The 25492-nt window shown below is 36.4% G+C and overlaps 1 protein-coding gene across 1 annotated transcript in view; it reads right to left on the bottom strand.

Annotated features, from left to right (window-relative positions):
• Window positions 1-24505, bottom strand: part of LOC131431558 (uncharacterized) — a 51638-nt gene extending 27133 nt beyond the window's left edge. The window contains exon 1 of the mRNA XM_058597345.1: window positions 24227-24505. Coding sequence (XP_058453328.1) covers window positions 24227-24228 — 2 coding nt within the window. The 5' untranslated portion in view covers window positions 24229-24505. The remainder of the gene's footprint in view (window positions 1-24226) is intronic.
• Window positions 24506-25492: the final 987 nt, after the last annotated feature.

Raw genomic sequence — 25492 nt, 5'->3', positions numbered from 1 at the left:
ATCATCGGCCGTCAGACTTGCTTCAGTCACAACACCGTCAATTTCCACCTCCTTCGATGGAATGTAAACTCGATATTCAACAGCAAATAATTTACAGGTTACAATATCGTTTGCCTGTTTCAAGTCGTTAACAACTACTCGAATTTTATCTCTATTAACCTTACAGATTTCTTTAACTTCAGAGAAATGTGATGTCAAATCCTTGGTAATTTGCATCAAATTTAAAATCTTTTCTTTTTTTCGAAGATAGACTATCCATGGCCCAGTGGTACCCTGTGGATAATGTTTAGCCCTCGGAGTATTTATGCTCTGACTAGTATCCTGAATCGGATTCGGATGATCTTCCATGAGATCATCCATTACATTAATTTTTTTTTGTAAATTAATAATACCAAAATGAAAACTTATGTTTAGTAAAATTTCAGATATAAGAAATAAAAAATAAATTAAATTAAATCTACCTTGTAGCTGATGTCTCTGTTCCTTTATCGTGAAGAACAACGTGAAGCTCTTCCAACGATTTCCAATTAGCAGTCTTTTGCTGTTTCCAATTGGCAGTCTTCTGTCGTTTTCTGCTATCTCAGTTGCTCTGCCGTCGTTGTGGTCACCACTGAACTTGGTGTGCTGCCTGTACCTGACCCCAGGTACAGTGCTTTTGCTCTTGGTGGCGATCAAATGTGATGCTTGCAGTATAGCAGCTGGCGATATATGTCGTCTCTTTCGATCCTACGCAGCGTACAAATTCTCGTACCTGGTAGATCAGCACTGGGTTGCTTTAGCACCTTTGTGCCTTTGCACCCCTTCGTCTTCGCACCTTTATGCGATGGCACCTCTGTGACTCGTCACTTCTATGCTCTCGCACCTCTGTGTTTCTACACCTCTGTGCGTATGAACGGGATGGCCTTCGTTGCTAGCTTTCCAGTCGGGAAACGCCCCGAATATTGCGTTTGCTATGGGCAGTTTAACTACCTGAAGCTTAGAATTGTCTCGGTAGCAGCCGTTAACTCACGAGCCAGTACAATCGAAACACAACCTCTTCGCTTGAATGGTTTTTACTGAATGATGACGGGTTTTAGTTGATGTAACATATTTTTGGTACACTTTCAAGTATGTGAAAAAAATATTTTACATTTTTTTTACATCATAGGCTGGTTATGTTTGTTACAAATTTAACCCAAACTTTTGGCGAATTACGTCTTCATGATTTACGTAATAAGCAAGAGTAACGGCATACTGAAATTCCTATTTTTTTTGAATTGATTTTATTACTTTATCAGACTAGTTACCCTTAATTCACTTATACTGGCGACTCAAAGATTAAGACGATGGTTTCACACACCGCAGTTATTGTATGTTCGAGCCCTAGGAGGATTAAAATGATGGATGTGAACGAACGTATACAATTTCCTTCTTCGGTCGTTGTCAGTGTCAGACACACGTGAACCTACTGAATCGCCAGAGGTCACAGCTCAGGATTATGTAAATTAGTAATTACATCTTTCTTTTTCCATGTACGATGTCTGTCTTTTCCGAGCGGACGCAATGCAACGTACGTACTCTCAATTTTATGCGTAAAGGTAGTTCGTAACTTACCGAGTTAATTTTGCCCACTGCCACAGTAGCGTCCTACCCTAGACCCCCATGCTGTGAGATCATTACGCATCCTCTATTGGGTGTGAATTGCTGTAGGCTGCAAAAATCAACATAAATAACGTAGGCTCTCACGGTACTCATTTTTACTCGGGTGGCCATAGCCGATGGGTGAGGAAGTAAAAAAAAAGAGCTGTCGACAAGTGCATAAAAGTATCACTAATTTCAACTAAACCATTTTGTATTTGTACACACACCGAAAATTGATAATGAAATTTACAAGACATGTAAATAAGAGGTAATGGCCAAATATGCCTTATTATTTACACTTTGTTTAGAGTGTATATAACTAACTAAAGACCTAATAACCGGAAACTCAACGATGCATGGGAGATACGCCTAGTTTGGTCAAAGTGAGCTGATTCAATGTTTCAGTCGATGAGTATTTTGCTTATTAATGAACACTTATGGCTCCCAAATTATGGGATTTAATTTTCCGTTGGAACAGAACCTTTGACAATTTCCTTTACAGCTTTACATAATTCAAACATAGATCGAAAATTTCAATACACTCTAAAAAGTGGGGAACAGCCAGATGTAAACAAAGGATATTGCAAATTATTACATTATTTAGATAGGATAACTCAAAAACTGTAACACAATAACTCAACTGACAATATTCTGAATGAATCTTGTATTTAAATCTTTCAGCATTAATCACCATAATATTTTCATTAAACGAAAAAAATTCTTACGAAGTCTCTGAAAATCATTAGAGAGATGTAGTAAAATGAAAATTTAGCTTTTTATCAGGCCACTCTAAAAATGCATTCACAATTTTGTTTTCCTAACAAAGTTTCAATGCTGTTCACCATAATATTTCCAATTCTATCTTCTTAAAATATTGGTCTAGTGTTGATACTGAGTATTATTTTCTCTTTTGTGAAAAATCTATAATCATAATGGCATAATCTATAATCATAATGGCATTTTGTGAAAAATCTATAATCATAATGGCAAATCTATAATCATAATGGCATCATAATGGCATGTGAAAAATCTATAATCATAATGGCAATTTACCAAGAGAGAATCGCAAGTTGACAATTATCGCATAAAATCGAATCGATGTTTCGACTTGATGATTCCCATACTAGGTTGCAATATTTCAAACCCCTTGTTTGCAGTATTCACATACATTTTCAAAGACACAACTTATACAAAGGTAATACGCACATAGTTAGAATAAGCGACAATAGTAAAATGATTCCATCACAATTATCCACTGTCCATATAGAATCGAATTGCGAAACGAGAATAAGCGACCGTTTGTTGCTTCAGAGAGAATCCCCACAGCAGCGTGCTAACCCGTGATGCTCAGACAGGTCATCGAGAGAAATTCGATCTCGCACTGGTGTCCATTCTATGTTAAATGAACCATGCCGGTTTTTTGTTGCTGAGATGATATCCGTCTCTCTTTGATGACACTGATTGAATCGTGTGAAGAGTTGGTAGAGAGCGTTCTTTGATACGATAAAATCCATCCTTGTTACGACTTATTAAAGAAACAACGCTGTTTCAGTGTTATATCTGACTTCCTGTCAACGATTTTTTAAGTTTAAAAAATACTAAAAGCCCTCCAAAAATGCAAATCATATCAAATTTTTAGCTGCAAATTTCAAAGTAATCCGGATCTAAAAAATCCTTCAATCATCAGTATAACCTTGTATGGAACGATATGAATCTTCAAAAATCATCGGACTCACTGCGGCAGGGCAGTTTTTTGTAAGGCTGGCAGCCCGGCAGCTACTTCTGGATCCAATACACATCGATGTAGACCTGAACTGAAATACTGTTCGAATAACCAGAACAAATTGGCTCAAGTGGCACGTTCTCCTAGTTATTTGGAGATTTGTACCTTGCCGTAGCTTCTCATCATTTTGCCTGATGGGAAGGGAAGAATTAAAGGAACATGTAAGGGAATTGTGAACTGTGTGAAGTGATTTTTGAAGATTCAGCACAAAACATAAAGAAACAGGTGCCAAAATGCTAATAAAACCTCCAACTCCGAGAGGATTTAGAGATTTATAAAAGCGACACAAATATGCATTTCCGAAAGAATGCAAAACGATTCGCAGTATGTACGAGCAGAAGTAAATTCGGCACCTCATAAGAGATGCCAAACAGTCTGCTAAAACCTATTAAGGTCAATACAGAAAGGATTCATTCAGTCCATGAAGAACGATGAACCCCTCTAACTGTAGCTCCCTACCACATTGGGTGAGAAACGATAGAATATCCTTTAATTTTAGCTCCGCATACACAGACTCAACCATGTATGGAGAACCAAAAACCCAGATACGTAGTTGCATCAATGCGGAACAGTTACATATCGAATGATATGAAGTACCGTAATCGCATTCACACAAATAATAATACTCAGCACGCTGAATAGTAGCCATGTGATAGTTGAATTGGCAATGTCCAGTCAGAGCTCTGACCAGAATACTGCAATGATGCTTGGAAAAATGCAGTAGACATTTTGACATTTTCAGATTCAAATCTAGTAGAAATGTTTTTGTCTGAGGGCAAGTTTGCAAGCTGCCCAAGAACGAATTTTGTGCTTCATCCAACTAGTTGAAAGTGGTAAAGCTGGTTCAGAACCAACGAAATCATTTGTTGCACCAGCTCTAGTCAATTCATTCCTGTAGCCAATCCATTTCCATTAATACCAGAATGACCGGGTATCCATAAGAACATTATCAGCATTTGAAATGCTGAGGTCTTCAATTTGAATTCGACATGTGATCACTAGATTCGACCGTGAATCATTCGAACTGAGTGCCTTTAAAGCTGCCTGTCTGTCGGAATAAAAATAAATTCGTTTACCACACATTCTCTACTGAAGCGCCGAATGTATTCCACACAGAATCACGTAGATTTCTGATTGGAACACAGTGCAGTATTTACCAAGTGAATGAGACTGCTCTAGCCTCATTTCACGACGGTAAACACCAGCACCAGCACGACCATTCAACAGAGAACCGTCCGTATAATAAACTATGTGTTCATCAAGTTGTCGCTCCAGACAACCAGACAACCATTCCTCACGAAGAGTATAGCTCCCATTGATTGTTTTGACAGGAAAACTGCATGTGAGAGTTAGGTCACTAGGAGTGAGTAAATACTCATCCCAGGTAACCATTTGAGAACACAAGCGAGTGTTGTTAGTAGCATAGTTGCTTCATGAGGTTAATGGTTGAATTTAAAGAACATTTCTTTTAGTGTTTCTAGGATTCAGTGTAAGAAACCCAAGAAACAACTTGATCGTTTTAAAAATGAGCTCAAATGCAAAATTTTTGCTATACAATGTTTGAAACATTTTTGAAATGTGATCAAATTAAGTCTTGGAGTACAAACGTTATGTTCAAACCAGAGCTTAAAATTGTCACACATTCTCAATGAAAGAAACCATTTCAGCAGTCTCATTTTCAATGTTTTACTGTCTCATTCGCAAATGACCGACACCAGTACAAACGAAGAGAGACGAAGCATTTTAGTTTCTCATCGAAAAAATGAGAGAGCATAATTGCCAACGTCACTCTTTCCTCTATGACAAGACAAAACCAAACTAACGTCTTCAGGTAGCAACAGCAGAATTGAAATTTTCATTCTTGCATCGGTGTATTGAAAATATGTGACGCTTGGCTATAAAAAGTGACTAAAATATGGCAAATCGAAATAATTACATCCCATAACTTCTTTGGAAACCAAAACTACTCCAATTCGAGCACCAACAGTTAAAACTTATTGTGAAACCTTTTTCTGTCGTTTTCAATTCTCACAGCTTTGGTTGAATATCGACACTGAATACTATAGGATTTTCACTGAAAACTGCAAATGACTGAAAGGGCAAATGAAAGAAAAAACACAATTTTGAAACTACTGTCCCGTTTATGTCATTGACTGGACATGGATTTCGTTCTCATAGTTTGCAAGCGAAACTGAGAGTGACAATAATTTCTTGTCATTTTCGTTTATTTTTCAGTCAATGAAAATGACTTTTATTAGCTCTGGTTCAAACATGATTTCTGTAAACCTACACTAAAAAAAACACAGTAAATATAGCCTGTATGATCTTGCTTCGCGTCTTGTAGTACGCCGTGAAGCAAAGTTCTTCATTCTCGTACAGTCCTGACGAGAGCGAACCCTTCATTTCATTGCATTTCCATGGATTGCTAAGTTCATGTGTTAACTGAGAATGAGAGCACAGGTAATTTACCACGCAAGAGCTCTGGTCTGCTCAGTAACATATACTCTCACGCATCCAGTTTCTCTCTACTATAGATCTCTCATTCAGCAATGTCAAGCAAAGTGTTAGTGGATGTTTTTTCGTTGCTTCGTTCGCTTGAGGATTCACGATACAAGCCCTGACCGGCAGCATAAAAGATTCCGAACCAGCGAATGATTTAGACAAATGTTTACTAGGAGAAATTATCTAACAATCAACGCTAAAAATTTTGCATTGAATGCTCCCAAAGGGCTCACACAAATTATGCGCTCAATGGACAGCAATTTCATATGACTGAAATACTTCCTGAAACGATATTTTTCATGTACGAAACAATAGGAATAATTTTCGAACAGTTTATAACATTTCGAGAGAGAAAATTATTTTACGAACTATTTTTTGCGCAAGACCAAAGGGGGCCATTTTCGCCCGGTCTTCCTTAGTATAGCTCTGCAAAATTAGAGACAACCCTTTTTTATTAGCACTCTGGGACACATGCTAAAGAGTGTATCGAAAATAAGCTATCCACATACATTTGTGTTGTACGCATGGATTTGTGATGGTTTTTTATGCTCAGATCACAGCATGCTGGGTGTTTGGCTGTCAGCTTTCGTTTGTTTACTTGTTTGAGCGGTTGAAATTCTGCGTTTTCAAAATGTCGCGTATTGAAAAGGAAGTGAAAATTAAGGTTTTGGACACATGGTAAGTGAGAAGGGTATTACTATGCGAAAATTGGCGAAGCGGTTTGGAATTCATCATGCCAGTGTTAAAACCATTATCAATAAGTTTGAGGAACATTATTCATTAGTTTGAGGAACATTATAACATTAGCTACCAGAAAGAGGCAGAAAACCCGGTTTTTCCAACCCGAAACTGGACCAGAAAGTGGTGTCTCTAATCATGAAGAACAAATCAGTGTCAATACGTGGTTTGGCCAAAAAAGCAGGAACGAGTGTCGGAATGGTCCAGCGTATCAAGAGGCGAAATCACCTTCACCTTCAAAAAGCAGAAAATCTCGAAACAAAGTGTAGAACAGAAGAAGCGAGCATCAACAAGGGACCGGAAATTGTATTCGCGTCTTTTGCGGTGTCCGGATGCATGCGTTTCGATGGACGATTCCAGGTCCACAATACTGTCGTCGTTGGGGAGGATGTGAGCGATACGGACAGGTCGACTCAAGTAGAAAAACTCGGTCGGAAGATACTGGTTCCTGTGGTTTGAAGTCAACCATTTTTTACACTACCGGAACTATAAATGCAGAAATCTATCGATCTGATTGTCTCCAGAAGAGATTGCTGCTTTTATATAAGAAGCATAGTACACCTCCACTGTTTTGGCCGGTTTTAGTGTCTCTCAATTGGCTTGCGGAAAAGGGTATAAATTTCGTTGAGAAAAATATCAATAGTTTGAATTAAATATCGTTTTTTATCATAATTTGAAAGAAAAATTTGTGGATAGCTTCTTTTCGATACACGCCATAGGGCAAATTTTCAGTTTACGAAAAAATTGCAAAACTTCCGAACTTTGTGTCCGATTTAACAAATGGTAATCAATAAATATACTCTCAGAATATTTTCTGATTATTTAAATTTTTCAGTTTCAGTTTTACGACAAACGCTCACATTTAGAGATTTTAAACGCAATAGACTTAAATACATCATTTCTAAGGTCTGAAAACGCCCGTTGAAACACGTGATAGACTTCATAAAATCGTTGGGAGATTCGTAGAGATTTCTTTATATTAACACAAGAAATCAAAAAAACTTTTAATGGTTTTTGCCTTTCTCATATAGAAAGGTTATGCAATCACTGAGAAAACGGACTTTTGAACCGAGGCCCGGAGGGCCGAGTGTAATATACCATTCGACTCAGTTCGTCGAGTACGCAAAATGTCTGTGTGTATGTGTGTGTGTAACGTTATTTTTGCACGAACTTTTCTCGGAGATGGCTGAACCGATTTTCACAAACTTAAATTCGAATGAAAGGTCTTGTGGTCCCATACAAAATTCCTGAATATTATTTGATTCCGACTTCCGGTACCGGAGTTAGGGGGTAAAATGTGCAAAAAAATGAATATATGTTTTCTAGCTTTTCTCATAGATGGCGCTACCGATTTTCATAAACTTAGGTTCAAATAAAAGGTCCTGTGGACCCATACGTAATTCCTGAATATCATCTGGATCCGACTTCCGGATCCGGAAATATAAGGTAAAGTGTGTTAAAAATTGTATACCTTCACTGAAAAGGGCGAAAAACCGTAAAAAGTTTTCTAAATCGTCCTCAAATTTTCTCCATTTAATAATTTTTATCAGTAAACGGTCAAACAAATCGATTTCAGTTATTCTTTTTAGGAATCGAAGAAATTTATTTTGAAGAATACCACAGTATTATATATGATGGTATGATTGATATGAGAAAGGCATCATTACACCACTAGGTGGATAAAAACACGTTTTTCCTGAACAAATGAGATTTATAGGGTACAAAATTATATACAATCTCCACTATGTCATTTTTCCGGTTCATTAAGGTATATAACTCAAGGTGTGTCATAGCCAGTGCTGTAAAACTTCATTCAATTAAATTGAAATCGAATGTGTGCACACAATGACGAGCACTCTACTGCAGTAAGTTTCACATTATAACACATATCCTTCGCAGTCGCACCGAATGGGCATCATCCCATGGTAAACCAGTCATGATAAATTGAAATATCAATTACAAAATAAACATAAATTAATTGTTACTTCTCTCAGTTCTCATTTTTAAACGTTCGAAACACATCTCAATACATTTCAAACAGTCGAAATTATCGATTTTAACTTGCTGGTCGGAGAGAGTTTTGTGTTATTGAGTTGATGTTTATGAGCCTATTCATTTGCACTTGCTCACTACCCACAGTGAAGACAAGGAATACAATGAAACAGGTAGACTACTACTGCACTACAAACTGAGCAAGAAGAACTTCAAGTGACTAGGAACGGTTATTCAATTGACGATGAATTCTGGGAGCTTCGGCAACAAAAGTAAAATGAATGAGAAGGGATGTACAGTCAACGGCCATAAATTTCATTTTCATAAAAAAATATTCGATTGAAATTAACCTCACTGGTCTTAGTATACAATTCTGTTGAAGAAAGTTTTCAATCATTGAGTAACTGACATAAATGACGTTCAATTGTCATTTGAAATTTTCAGCTCGGAATGTTTCTAAAGAAATGAACAGGATTTTTGTTTTGCGTTTTGCTATCTTCACTTGTTTACCTAAATAGTTATGATAAAACCAATAGATATGTTAGTTAAATCAATAATAATATTTTTGTTGCCATTTTGTGATGCAAGGATTTCTTTCGTGTGTGAACTGAAACGTATAATATTGAATCTACTGCGACCACTGTTAATTTTTGAATGAAATGGCATCCAACCAATAAATACCGAAAGATAACGGACTATATGGAATCGCTCTAAAGTACCACAGGAATACTCAGTAGCAACGTTCGGGGGTTAAATAAACAAGTAGCTACCCGCCTCCTACTGAGAAGATGATTGATGTGCAGTAAATTACTTGTTACGGGATACGAGCAGCAAGAAATCCAAAGCTGGGCGAAACCTTTCAACTCATATTGCCAACGTATGTCTACGCTTCAGGGCCCCGGTAACGACTTACTGATTTCGAGAAAGTAATAAAGAGGTGAGATAAGGAACTGATGGAAAACAAAAAAGATCAACCATCTCCAAAAGCATAATAAGAAAACCTAAACGATTCATTAAATTTCAAAGCTCTTTAATCATACATTTTTTCCCTTCTTTTAGGGCCTACTTGGCGGATGTTTTAAAATTATAATGCTTTCGGACGTGCTCCCAAGTAGGCAGTGATGGAAGTCTCACATCTCTAGTTTCGGTAAACGGAATTTAACAAATAATGCTAGGTTTTCAGTAGTTGCTATCCAATCAATGAAAATAAAAAGTTCAACGTGTTTTTTCGAGAAACTATACAATCGATTTGACTCAACGTTCACGCAGTTAAACCTGCTGAGAATGTCTGCACACTAAATACCACTGAAGATTATAATTCCATCGTTCCATCCATGATACTTATCCTACCCGGCTGAGCAATCAGTAATGAGTGCCATTATAAATCAATCGAAAAATCAATCATAATCGTTCCGCATTGCTCAGAGGTATCATGAATCATAAGTGCCCCAGCAGACCACGTAGCATAACTGTAAACGGGAGATTCGATTCACTAGCAGTGGCGGTGTCCATTTTGCCATATCACACATGGATCGATCAGGTTTCCGTTTGATTGAATAGTGAATATCGAACAGCCTACTACGATTGCAGCTGTTTTTTTTTCGTTTCCTACTCAACACCGGTCTTAAAACGTCCATTTATAATTTTTGTTCACTTTCCGCGACTTCTACAGACGAAAGCCTCGTCTCAAAGTGCTATTGTTCAGGTGTAATATTGATTCGGTTTAATATCACCAAACATTTACCAATTGTGTGAAATTTACCGATAGTTTTTGGGTGAATTATTATTACAGTCCATCGATACAGTAAATATCGGTGAATTTGTTTTTTTTTTTAATATGCACCAACCAACACCGCCGCCAAAGAGACATCGTGTGTCATTTGTCAAGTATTCTTACAAAATCCAGCTTCGGTGCAGCGGAGACCTTGCCTGCAGTGCTCAACAACAGTGGCACGATGGTTGGTGGCGTTTAATCACCCGCTCGCGCGCGTCCGCCAAATGCCTAACGAAACGTAGCGCCATATAAACCGCTACGCACAGTGGTCCAAAACTGGAAAAAGACGGTCAAAAGTCTGTACTGACTTTAACTGATTTTTAAGAGCTAACGTGTCTTCGAAAAAGTTTTACAAGATTATATTACGCTTCTTTTGAAAATGGCACCTTAATTTTTGTTAAGGGGGTAGCACCAATTTCGAACAAAAATAATTTTTTTTCACAAAAAAAAATTTTTTTCTATCTCATTTTGAGGAAAAAAGCATTTGAAGTATTTTTGCTGAAGATATAAATAGTGTAAAAAAATCATTTTTTGAGATATGTTCACTTTGTTTTAAAAACCATTTTTTTGGGTTTATCTACGTAGAAACTACATCTATTACCTAAGTATCTACTACAAAGTGCGCATAAACACGCATAAATATGCTTATGCTTGCACGCGCAACTTGAGCAAATTGTTGGGATTTTTCTTTTGTTTACTTTTTGACAATTAACAATATTATAAAAAATCTAAGTGGAACTCGATGCAATTTTTGTAGGCCTTTTCAAAGTGGGTTTTAAATATTGAAAATCCGAAAAATTATCAAAAGTTCAACACATATTAAAAAAATGGAAAAATGTTTTCCAATCAAAATATCAAAAAGTATTGCAAAAGTACAAACCTTACCGATGAGCAGCTCCGAACCGATCAGCTCACTAAAGGGAATCGATTCAATGTATCAGCTCATCAGCTCATTTAAATTGAACTGAAGGTTTGTTTTGAGCGCCGTTTTTTATGCACCGTTTTTCTTTCATATGCACGCGAACTAACTTGTCTGCGCACTTTGTAGTAGATACTTTGGTAATAAAGGTAGATTCTAAGTAGATGAAACCAAAAAAACTGTTTTTAAAATAAAGTGAGTATATCTCAAAAAATATGTTTTTTACATTATTTATATCTTCAGTTAAAATACTTCAGATGTTTTTTTCTTCAAAATAAGATAGAAAAAAAAATTTTTTTTTCGAAATTACCCATAACAAAACTTTTAAAAGAAGCGTAATATAATTGTGTAAAACTTCTTCGAAGACACGTTAGCTCTTAAAAATCAGTGAAAGTCAGTACAAACTTTTGACCGCCTTTTTCCAGTTTTGGACCACTGTGCGACGTGGCGAACCGGAGTACAAGTAAAGTAGCTGGCACATGGACCGCGAAGAACCGGGTGAGCTTCATCAATTTTTTTTTCGGTTGCATAATTGCCCGCACGCGGCTAACGGGTGTGCGATTCTGCGATTTGTTTTCCAAACTGGTAATCGGCATCTGGTAGGACTGGTACGGAAAGAAAAAGTCCTAATGACTATGACGGAGGGCAGAGGTGGTATGCTAATTGAAACTATGATATTCATGCGAATCGAAGAGAGATTGTTTCCATAGTTTTCTAAGGATTGTATGAATTTAACCTTTCCAGACCTTATAGAGTTCGTTGTATAATAATCCACAATAATTTTTTTTCAGATTTGGCCTACTCTGGAAACCGATTTAGTTTACTGAGACTTCTAACGTACTCTAAAAATAAAGTTTTCATCATACTAAACTCACTAATTATGAAACGACAAAACATATTCGGAATCTGTGGCAAACAAAAAAATTCAATTAAAAGTTCTACCTTAACAATCACGTCTCAAAGACCACGTAAAACGGAATTTTAAGGCGTATACATAACGCTTGTATCCGTACTGTATTTTACAGTATTGTACAAAAAGGCGGGTGAATAATGTCACAGACATAACTGGAGGACGCAAATGCGAATAAAACTGACATACTTTTTCCGCACTTTCGAATATCGATAATCGCATGTACTACTTAATTGATTGTGTGAGTTTTGCAAACTTTCAATGCGTCACTGGAAAAATAGTAACGGTACAATTATCCACGTTTCAGCCATCTATGATTTCTAAATTTATGTTGGGAATTAATATGACATTAATTTCAATAACTTACTTCTCAAACCCATCTCGAAAATGCAAATTGTATAGCGAATTGAAAGAATATCCGTAAGCCGAATTGAAGAATTCTAAAATATATATTATTTATATATACTCGCCAAGCGTGCACAAAAAGTATCTAAAATTCCTTCAAAAATTCATTCCACATGAACATGGTAAAATATTATTCATTTATACTGATACAATATGCACTTCACAAACTAGATATTTTTAGCAAACATCTTTCAAGCCAGTTGTAGTTCCATATGAGAAACGATCTTGTTTGAATACTTTTCATGTCTTTTATAAAATGATACAATAATACAATGATTCTTTCTTTGTTTCTATTATAGAGGTTTTAACCTTGAGATCATTCGCATCGTCGGGTCAGAAAAACTTTCAGGTCCAAGATCTGGCCAGAAGACAACAGGATCCTTGTGGCTTCGAATCATGGGTAGCAGTCGTTTTTGTAAACATTCCTTGATGTATATTTCGCTGTTCATTGCAGCAGTGGTGAAGAAGGGTTTCGAAATCTTACCGCAGCTACAAATTGCTTGACAGACCATAGCTTTCTTACCAAATTTTTCGACTTCAATCGATGTCTCGGACTGGTTTAACACTTGCCCTTCTCGCACCGTATGATATTGTGGTCCCGGCAAGGATTTGTAATCGAGTTTCACGTAGGTTTCGTCGTCCATGATTATGCAGTGCCCACTTTTTTGGCCACATCCCAAACTGAAACCTCCTTCTCTTGCTCGAACGCCTTCAGTATACGTTTATCCAAATGAGGGTTAGCAGGACCTTTTTGTCGACCCGTTTTCGGTTTATTCTCAAAGGTGTTATCCTCACCGGATTTCCTGATTGCATTTCGCACGGTTTGTCACTTAATAATTAACGAACAAACAACTGCATAAGTGGTTAGAGAAGAGTGTAAACAACAGGACGCAGCCATAATAATTGACAGATTCTGAACCATTGCTAAATGGCAGCGGTTTTTGGTTGCGTCCATACTTTCTGGAACAATCTTTATAAGAGCATTTTGGTGATAAATTGAATGACTAAATTGACTGTCTTAAACAACATGCACAAATGCCTCTTCCTTAATATTTGTAAATTCAAACTACTTATGGTTCATATGCGTAATGCGTTAGTGTCTGTTTTACTAGCGAATAAAACAATGTCATAAGCGCACTTCATGCAACCACTGAAAATATTCCGTATTTCTTTGTGTCGGTTTTGCAACATACGCTCGATTCATGAGGTTGTAATTGATATTCGTTCATACCAAATATTTTAGAAAACTTTAATTTTGATTTGTTTGTCTCATAATACTGCAATTTTTATCATAAATAGCTGAGCATATATCCTATGATATGGAAAAAAAAATTAATTTGCTGCGTTAAATACAACAAGAGACATTCGCGATTAAGTTTTATTCATTCTTGTACAGGGCAAATTTTGAAAAGAAGTCCCGTAGTAAAGTGAGTTGTATTCGCGACAAAATTAAAACAGATTTTGAAATCTTTAAGGTGAAATTCAGTGACATGCGCGCGTTGCGAATTTCATAAATAGTTCGAAAAACTGGATCGATTTTCGAAATGCAAAAAACACTTTTCGTAATTAAATTTACAATAACTAAGTATGCTTGGCATTTTTATTTTTGCTTCGTGAAGCCGTAATTGGTTCTCGAAAACTATTATTGGACCATGTTCTCTTATACGAGGATGACTTATAAATCGAAAAACAGTAGGGGAAGATGTTTGGTTGCCGGCACCCCACCGTAACTTTTGAAAGAAAGCAGATAATGTCATTCCGACAAATGTCATGTGTGTGTAATTAGGTTTTGCACGAGCATGACATAACCTCACAAAAATGAACAGAATGAACTTTTTTTGACAGTCGACGTGTACTTGTTTACAGTTTAAAAGTTCATCAGAAGTTCATCGTTCGAATGTAAAAATTGTAAGACGCCTCACACTCAACAGATTCATACATATATCGCTCCTTGATGCTGGAAACACATACAGGGCAATCTATTTAGTTATTTTCACTGTGGAATACGTTTTTAACAGGCACTTTTTCGTCATTTTTTTCAATTTTTAACTTGCAGTCGCAAAACAAAACAAGTACACGGCAACTGTCAAAGATGAACTTGATTCATCGGCAGTTCATTTGTGTCGTCATCGTGCAAAACCTAATAGCAGTACGGACTTCCCGTGAAACCCTCAACCAGAGCTGCAAATTGTCAGTCATGTCAAATGATCTTGACAGACTGACTAAAATCATCGTCAACTTTAATCGGTACGGTCAAAATGTCTGTCAAATGAGATACTCGATAGTTCAATGATCAAGTAGAAGTATACTCAAAGACAGGTGACGCATTTTGTTCTCTCTCTCTCATTCTCCTATTCCCCGTTGAAGTAAAAAAATTCCATGAGAGTACTAACATAAACATAAATTGATAAAGTTCAAAGAACAGTAAAAAGTCATCGGATTTCGGAGTTTATTGGTGTACATGAATTAATTCAATGTTTATGCTGCTTGCCTAATATTTAGTCACATCGTAATCAAGGAGAAATGAAGATAATATCAATCGCATCGGCAATCAATGAGCGTCCTGGTGAGTGAAATATCAAGAGAATTTAAGTTATGACAGATCGGCTCTCAGACACTTAATATATGATGATTGGTAGAGCCTAGTTGGCAGCAGTGTAGTGACATAAACTTTCTTATCTTCGTCGTGCAAAGTTTCTCGTTTATAGTGACATTTAGCAGCTCTGCCCTCAACGAGTGAACACGTGTATCGTGTTAGTGCGGTGAAAATTCGAGTATTTCGCGAGAAAGAAAGGATTTTCATCCGTACTTCTGTGACTCCACTTTGTCACATAGCGAGGGTTTCACTTGTAGTCCAGTGAAAAGAAAGTCCATTGGACTATAAACGAAAACTAACTGGCAATGTAACTAAATCGCTGTGCCATAAATCGGTGTCATCTCAAGTGAGGTGACGCCACCAGAAGTGAAGAAGAAGAATAGCAGTACGTTCTTTTTGTGCCGAATACCAAAGCAAACAGATGCTTGCACTTTTTGCTGCGCTTAAATCAACACAAAAATTTTTATGACTTTTTTTTTAAATATCATAAATTGAAACGCATCAATCGAAAAGGTAAGTGGATTAAATATTTATGAGGTAAAATCGATCTATTTCGTGACTTAATACCGGTTGCTAAATTTTCCCAACCAAAGTTTTTTGCAATTTTCAAAATGTCTACCGATTTCGGTTACGGGCATCCCATTTTTTCGACAAATCGCGGAAAATTGTCAGTGATATGCAGAGATGCCAAGTCTGCAAATTTGTCCGTAAATTATCAAATTTCTTAGTTAACATGTAAACCTTTTTCCGACTAAAGACTTTTTACAGACTTTTGAAGCTTCGATTGTTTGCAGACATTCGTCAGAAATTATAGACTTTTGAAAATTGGCGCGATCTTTTCGTTTTTGCTAGCTCAACTTATTGTATTACCTGGCATCTCGGGTGATATGCAACACGTGGACAACTTGACGGCTTCAATATATCCGTCATATAAGTAAAAACCCTTCTTAATCCACCTAGTGGTGTGATAATGCCTTTCTCTTCTTTCATAACAGTCTCATGAAAATATATTTCATACTTTCATTATATAATTTCGGATACTAATTTTGACACCAATTGATTCAGATTGATTCGAGTAGTTCACAAAAGCATGCTTCAGTGTTTATGTCACACAGTCAACATCATTTTTCCAAACTAGTGATTGACATTTGCGTTGCCTATTTGTAACATTTGTAACACTTAGTGGAATTTTCATAGATCCTGAAAAATCACCATAGGGGGGGGGGTACATGAAATTTCCGAAATCGAAAAATAATTTTTGATGCCAAAAGGCTTGGAATTGCATGAACCGTCGAGATTTAGTGTCATCTGTTCTTCGTGCTAATGAACGTTTGATTCTTCGAACCTATAAGAAGCAGAAACAACTAAAACAGAAGCATCGATCAAGCCGAGCGTTCGAAAGCGGTACAATACGATTCTTGCTGGAAATTTGAACTGCATAATCATGGACGACGAAACCTACGTGAAACTCGATTACAAATCCTTGCCGGGACCACAATAGTATACGGTGCTAGAAGGGCAAGTATTAAACCAGTCCGAGACATCGACTGAAGTCGAAAAATTTGGTAAGAAAGCTATGGTCTGGCAAGCAATTTGTAGCTGCGGTAAGATTTCGAAACCCTTCATCACCACTGCTTCAATGAACAGCGAAATATACATCAAGGAATGTTTACAAAAACGACTTCTACCCATGATTCGAAGCCACAAGGATCCTGTTGTCTTCTGGCCAGATCTTGCTTCTTGCCACTACTCGAAATCAACGGTAGAATGGTATACTACCAAAAATGTCCCTTTCGTCCCAAAAGACATGAATCCACCAAATTGCCCACAACTTCGACCAATTGAGGAATTTTGGGCATTAACGAAGGCACATCGTAGGAAACATGTCTCGGCAGCCGAAAGCATTCAACAGTTCGAAAAAGATTGGAAAAGAGTGTCAAAACTTGTCGCCAAGAAGTCTGTACGGAATTTAATGAGGAACGTTCGCGAGAAGGTGCGCCAGCTAGTCTACAATGGCTAAGTAGCAAATGTTGAGAATAATATTCTGTTGTTGTAGTCCAATATTATCAGTATATCGAATAAAATTTGAATATCTAACACTTGTGAATTATTTACAGCGAAATCAAAATGCGTCCATACTTTCTGGGACAATATTTACTTATATTTTTCCGTTTTTAGCGAAATTTCTTGGGGTTCCGGTAACCGAACACCTCTTTTGAAATGGCCAAAATGGCTTACTAAATTGATAATAAAGTTTTTTCAATCGATTGAATCAACTTATTTTCTTATTCAATTGTTAGCTAGGGACTTTAGCTTTTCATCGATGTATAGATGTCTGCATAATGTGCACTTAGTCAGAAGTTATAAGCTTAAAAGAGAAGGGTGCCGGTAACCGAATACTCTCCCTTACTTGAAGCGATTTTTTTTTCCAAAAAATCGTATTTTCAGACTCAAAACTATAAAATTTTAGAATAAATCATCAAAATTTCAATTTGATTCAGAGCGAATTTGTAAAATTTTCGCCATTTTCTTTACGCCTCGTGTGCGGTGTTTCGTACAGTGTGGATTTTTGGTATATATCGTGAGCAAAATCATATGATAAACAATGAATCAAAATAGTAGGAAATAGGGTTTATTTTCGAAATGATAGCATAATGCGTCCAAAAAATTAAAAAAATGTAAATAAAAAAAAGCATTTTCCACACTATCGTTGATTGCATTGTATTTACGGAAATGTCAAACACTTTTATCTCGCGGGTATGAGTTTCACTATAAGTTGTAGTGAAACTTCAAGATTAATCTAAACCGACAGTAGAATGTTGTGTATTTAAAATATGAAAAAAGTATAAAGATGCTATTTTTAGTATTAGAATAATAATTCTGATGTTTCTTCTATGTTAGTGTTAGTTACTGCAACGTGTGTGTGTGTGTGTTTAAATAGATGGTTTTCCATCGTTAAAAATAGGAAGACGTTAAGAAAACACAAACAGTGGAAATTCAGCGTTGTTGAAGGATGATATTTTAAACAAAACGCACGCGAGGCCAGCTGGCTCGTTTCAATAATAAGACGATAATGGAAAAAGTTACATCCCCTAACCCATAGTAGCTTTCAGACGAGCCTAGGCTTGGTAAAATTGGTTAAGACATATCCAAGAAAATTGAGCGAAGAGGAAAATCTCTGAACAGTGTTCACACAGACATTTTTCGATCTCATCGAGCTGAGCCGAATGGTACATAGGCACTATGGTTTTCCGGGGCTCTGATCAGAAATTTGTAACAGTAATTTCTTTCTATAGAGACGACGCTCATAAAATTTATTTGCGTTTTCATCACCTATATTACTTTTTCACCCACATTAACTCGGGTTTTAGAAAGACTAGATTGACTTGAAATGTTGATTCAAAAGCATGAAAAATGCCAAACAAAAGTGTATTTCAAATTCAAACTTTCGATCAGCATCTATCTGATAGTCAGTTGAATATACCAAAAATATCAGAATCAACCAAATACGTACACGTATGTAGAATGTATAGAAAAGCTTATCTCAAGTTTTGGTGTAGAACTAATATAACGTATATTATTGATATATTATCTTATACATTATTAGTAGAAAAATGTATCGAAAGCCAACTGCGCTCAATCACCAAAAAATATTTCTGGTTTCTATGAGTCGGTTTTACATCACCTGCTTTGTGCGAAGATTCGTTCAACTCGAGGGGCCACACTTTGGCGCGCTTTCCCTGGTACTGAATTTCACCTTAATACTTCAAATTTTGATTTGCTGCAATACAAAACGTCAGAAAGAAGAGTGACAACAGGTAGTGAATATAAATACATGCAAAAATAAATAGATTTGTCTCTTTCTCTTTTTTTTCGTTAGATTTTATTATTATTCTTTCTTGTTCAGAGCGCGTCACAACAATTCTGCTAAATTGTCTCCACAAAAAAAGAATACACTAAATCAAAATACTCAAACAATATTAAACAACTGTGAACTTTTGTGCAAAAAAAAGTTTGATGATTGTTTCGTGCATTTTCTTATATTGAATTAAAAAATACTTTAAAAACGGAAATAAAAAGAAAAACTAATGAGATTATGAAAATACATCTACGGTTATGTGCCCAGAGCACAAACTTAGGATAACCCCTGAATGACATCATTTGATGATTTTTTGCTTTTGTTTTTTATTACTTTATTTTGGAGCAGGGAAAAGCCTGCTGGAGGTGAAATTTATAATCTCTATCTCCAGCAGACACCTTCTCATAAACCTCCTCATCATTATATATATATATATATACAGATTACAAAAATCCCAACAGATACATTGCTTAATACTAAGGGCTTAATACCAAGTAAAAGGCGAAGGTCCAATAGTGGCTGGTGGATTGGAACTAAGTCAGGTGATGTTGGTATGTTGTTCCAACTCACCAGGCACTGTTTGATTCACTGTTAATAGATAAAACGCGTACTGCAGAATGTACTGTATTTTCAAAGTCGATATACTGCACTGTTTTTCGTAAAAAAATATGCGAGCGTAAATCATACATCATACTTTTACTTGACTTATAATGAAAATAAGAAAGTTTATTTAAGCATCAACTTTCTAAATATATGAATTAAAAGAGTACAAAGACCAGTTTTAAAATCAAAGCTTGTCTTGCGTCGGTATTTTTAATGACGGTTTTATATTTATGACATTTATCCCCCTTAAAATTCCGGAACCGGATGTCAGACCCAGATTGAATTACCTGAGATCTTATGAAACCGTAATAACATTTATTTAAATTAATGATTGTCAAAAATGGTGCAGCCATCTCTGAGTTCTATTCTGGATTTTATGTCCTCTACTTTTAGTGCTTTGGGAACCGGAAATTGGGAACCGATATAGCCTTAGTGAATTTCGATGGACATCAAATAGCATTGAGACAAGATCAGAAGTTTAGAAAAGTGAGTGCGTATTTTCTTAACTTTTCGCACATTTACTCCTTGCAGTTCAGGAAACAGAAGTCGAATATAGAAGAAATTTAATTAATTTCTATAGGATCATAGGGCCATTCATTTGAATATAAGTTTGCGGAAATTGGTTCTACCATCTCGATGAAAAATGAGTACACATCTTTGTCACATACACACACAGATACATTTTGTGATCTTGACGAACTAATTAAAATGGTGCATAAAATTTGGTCGGTCGGTTTTCACAGTAAAAGCAAAGTCCTGGAACTACATTCCTTTTGTGGAATTTGGCCTTTCTGTTTCAACAGACTTCGCAGCCGATTCTTAGTGTACAGAATCATTGCATGGCTAGTACTATGGATCCTACTGACACTAAGAATCCTTCCAGGTCGGGGCTCGAACATACGACAACTGGCTTGTAAGACCAGTGTCCTATGCATTGAACCGCCAACCCGGGTTTTCACAGTAACAGGCAATAAATCGAAAATGAATAAATAGATATATATTGCATATCAGAAAACATATAAAAATTCACAAGAATTTTGGGAAATTGAAGAGATAAATCAAACAATCCAATTTTAGTAACATCTAAAGACCAGGGTTGTCACATATACAGAGTTAAACTGTATTTTATAGATTTTTCAGATAAATTTGAGACCAAGATTCTGTGTATGCAGATTACAGATTTACGGCCAGAAATACAGAGATTTGATAGTGTGAATTAAAAATCAAATAATGATCGGTACTGTTTTTTCTTGAAGTAAAACCATCATCCTGATTTTGTGTTGATTAGAAAGAGGATGAAACTTACATAAAAGAGAATATCAATGACTATCTGCTAATGAAATATTTTCTATGTTCACTTTTTCTTGCAGATTGCCAATAACATTATATACAATGAACGAACATGAAAATGGACAGATTCAGTTTTCAATTTCAGATAGGATTCGAATTCTAAATTTTTTGGCATTAAAAATGCCTTACTCTTCGCTATACGGGGCAGAGTGTCAATTAATAGTTTCAAAAATAGCCGCGTAACCTTTTTTCGTCATAGTTTTGAACGTTAATAACTCAGTCATTTGTTGATGGATTGATATAATTTAACAACCAATTGATTCGGAAACTTTTAACTTAAACATATATGGCAACGTCGTTTCAGTATTTCAATAGCATACTATTGAAAAAATGGTTAGAATTGATCTATGTTTTCATCCACCAATCCCAGCTGACCAAATTGACGTCTTTTTCTTGTTCGGCATAGGAGGCTTTGCGTCATGCATAAAAACACCGCATCATTCTGCGTAGTTCGAAGAGGAATCTATAAATATATGCTGCAAACCATTTCTTGATTTCAGTTGATGCTTGACTGCGAATGAAACAAGTAGCTCGTCTAGTGAGGTGATGACTAGATTGTATATGCGTTCGCTCGTTGGATTGTCGCTTTTGCCAACTCTTCACTGTACGAGACTGGGTGTCAGTTAAAAAAATGCAAAAATAACCGCGTAACCTTCTTCTGTCATAATTTTGAACGCTTAGAACTCAGTCATTTGATGAATTTATATAATTTAACTACCAATCGATTCGAAAACGTTTAACTTGAACTTATGCGGTGACGTGATTTAAGTATTTCAATTGATTACCATTGAAATATTGACCTATGTTTTCACGAGCCAATGACAGTCTCAGTGAATGATGTCAAACTTTCGTCCGATTGGCGCAATATGAACTATAGCACAAAAGGGAATCTATAAATATATGCCCGAATACATTTCTGCCTTAGTTTACCCATGGCTTATCTTAATTCTCCGGTAACTAGCAGGCCAACCTAATTTGAAGCGCTTGTATCTCGGTGATTTGTTGATAGATTTTTCTCATTCAACTTGTTTGAAAAAGTTTAAAAATGTTTTAGTTTGACAACGGGTAGTTTGCATACTGAAATCTCCATTTACATACGAACAGCACGGTGGCGCGCAAATAAATTCAGTATCAAGTTGTGTTATGATGATAATCATAGATAAACACAAAGAACTATCTCTCAGAATAATCCCTCAGACCCTATTATTAAACCAAACAATAATCGTGTAACCTGATTGAATAGTTAGAAATTGATTTAGTCGTATAAAGCATAATATTTTGGTCGATTCTTGCTTCCAAGAATCTTATAGATGGGATCCAGACTAAGTGTAACCAAAATAATGCAATGAAAATCGTTATGCAGTATCGATTTGAACAAGCTGTTGTCCCATCAGGAATAAAACGCTTCAAAAGATTCGGAACTTAGTACAAATAAGTTGCATCGACTCACATATATAGAATTATCAGATGCAATAAAATACCTACAGTATTAGAAGTAAACTCAAGACAAGCTGATCTGCGATTTTACATGTATCATTTAAATCCTTACTAAACTCGGATTACCGCCAGTTTCAGTTAAATTATCATTTACATCAAAACAACAAGTGTCTTATCACTACATGCGTTGTAACAATGACAATGTTCGTTCATGTAATAATAAAATCAAGTTACAATATGAACAAAATTAAGGAATTTGGTTGCGTATGCATTGGTTCCTTAATATGCAAAAGTGAAAATCAATTAAAGTAACAAAATATGTTCTGCGGACTGTGTCACATATTTTCTTCCTTGAATTGCTGCCATTCTATTTTCAGACACTTTCCGAAGATTATTGACGCTTTTTAACGAAGGATCATTAAAATTACACTATTACTGAGTTTATTGGTTGACGGTTATTCAAATTTTTCACATCCACATTTTCGATTAAAATATTTAAAATCTTCTCTAATATTTGTTTATGAAATGATTAAGTTTGTACGTTCTCTGTCTTGAATATTATTATGATATAAAATCGTTTCATTTGTCCAGATTTATATCTTGAGGTTGTTCGTATCCAAAATTGATCTTTTAAGTAACTTTGAAATCATCATAATTGACTTTCATTTAAAGGATATTTTCCAAAAATTTTCAAATGTATAAATTTGTTGAAGGCATCGAAATAGAGTAGAATCAATTGTTTCTGAAAGAATCTAATTGTTATTTTGATCATTCGCCAAAAATGTAAACACTAAAAGTAGAGCAAGTTTGTAATTTGTAATAAACTTTTAGTGCATCCATCATCATCTTTATTTTTGTATTTATTATGGGTACTTTAGAATTATTTCATTTTTAATGTAATCGTGATCGGTCGTGTTGTGCACACAACCCTTAATTTTTTTTTAAATCAAATCATATAACTTATAAAAAATCACCCTTTATATACCGAAGCGGAACTTCACTCACTACACTCAGTTTAGCTCCATTGAAACGTAGCCTATTTTACATACTCACTCATTTTTCATTTAAAAGAATCGGATTTAAAACAAAATAAACTTTATATCCCATATAAAAAATATCCAAATGCCTATATCTGACAGCACAACGCCGAAACCAAATTCGGTAAAAACTCATTCACGATATCGTGCTGAAGGAAATATGTGTTATTAAGTTATGCATAAGTCAATTCCCACATGCAGTTGATCCAGTTACTAAAGTAAGGGTAAAACCCGGTCGTTGAATCAAACACTCGTGCTCCGCAGATTTATTGTTTCATGATCATCTTCGCTAAACTTCGACGAGATACACCGCCACTGATTGCGTGGTCCTGAGGCTGTGAGAACAGGAAAATAAATACCATGTGAATTTGTTAGTTATTTTCCTCCTTTCTTTTTTTTTGTTGCTGCAGCAGAAGAAAAAAAACCCTTGAGATAGCTGGCACACTGCACACCGCTTCCAACATCATTAGATACACAGATTCACTTTTATTTCTAGCCGCGATTGCACTGGTTCAGTCCCACCATTACCCTATTGCATAAAAATGTCACATTTTTACGTTTTACTCGCTTGTTGCAATCCATCCAGCCATCTTTTTGTCGGGCTTAATTTGCACAATTGGCTGGCAAAATATCCGATTGCAAATTTTCACTTGTCCCCTAGTTTGTCACGCACTAATTATTTTTCATTGCGCTTTACTTACATCTTCCCTGCGACCAACACAAAAAAACACTCCACCCTTGACGGTATCAATTAAAGTGGAAACCGTTCGTTAAACGATTCTTTAGTTTAACAGTTTAACTTCATAACACAGTCGGTTGTGGAACGGCGAGTCTTCCCGCGAAAGTTCAAGCAGATTAAAAAAAGAAAAATACAGACGACGCAAAAGAATTCTTGCTCGCACGCGCGTGATCCAAGCAAGCGTGTCTAACGTAACGAAGCGCGAATCGAAAACTGATAAACCGCGACTAGCCCAAGAGGAGTTTATGGTACTAGAGTCTACTTTGCCTACTGTGCAACTGGAGAGACACTGCCCGTGGAGTGGGTGCACGAGATTCGACCGGCTCGCTTTTGGGCTGCAGACAAGCGACGAACCGCGTCTCCGTCGCTGTCAGCTTCTTGCGGTGGGTGGCGTAGTGGGGTGGACTGGCACCCGATCGTACTACCCATCGGTGGTAAGCAAATGTAGAAGCATGATTTTTACCTCATTTCCTTGTATTTCTTTCAAAGTCCGCCAGTGTGTTGTTTTTGTTTTCGCCCGTTTCTTGGCAGTGGTTTTTGCTTCTTCTGCAGCGCCATCGGCCACCTGAACCACAAGTATATTACCTGTCTGTCTGTCTGTTTGTCTGGCTGCCTGTCTATCTGCCAGTAGAATCGTGAGCGAGGCCTCCCAACTTTTAACGCCTCACTGCTGCGCTCCGTCCATAAGCCGTTGTGGTATTTTTGGCGCAAAAGGTGAGTGAAGAGACTCATTACTCTGGGTTGTATCGTAGCTATAATAGTTAGGAGGTTTATTTCACTCTTCTCACTCGTATGTGTGTCCATGGCACTCGAGTAGGTATAACTCTGCTTTTCGGTTATTTATTTGTATCCAAACAAAGGTTCTCCAATTACCTTTCTTAGGGTCATTCAATGTTGGCGGTTGAACTCGAATGTTGTTGCACAGGGTAGGGCGCAAAAGTTTGGACACTTGTTTTTTTTATGATATTCAAACTGTCACATAAACTAACCTCATAATTTGTTATTGATTTAGTGTTTTGAAGAATATTGGACAGGAAAACTAGCTAATTTAAAAATTCGACTTATTTGTTGTTTCGATTACAGAGGCATTAACCTTACAGTCATTCGCCTCTTCGAGCCAGAAAAACTCTCTGACCCTATGTGCGGGGTTGGGAATCGAACCCAGGTGAGCTGCCTGAAAAATATTGACTAAATCATCATGCTATAACCGTCCTTCGCTAAAAAATCT

This window comes from Malaya genurostris, chromosome 2 (genome assembly GCF_030247185.1).
Source record: "Malaya genurostris strain Urasoe2022 chromosome 2, Malgen_1.1, whole genome shotgun sequence".
Classification (NCBI taxonomy): domain Eukaryota; kingdom Metazoa; phylum Arthropoda; class Insecta; order Diptera; family Culicidae; genus Malaya; species Malaya genurostris.
The sequence above is the reverse complement of the archived record's forward strand: the minus strand, read 5'-3'. Positions and strand labels throughout refer to the sequence as shown.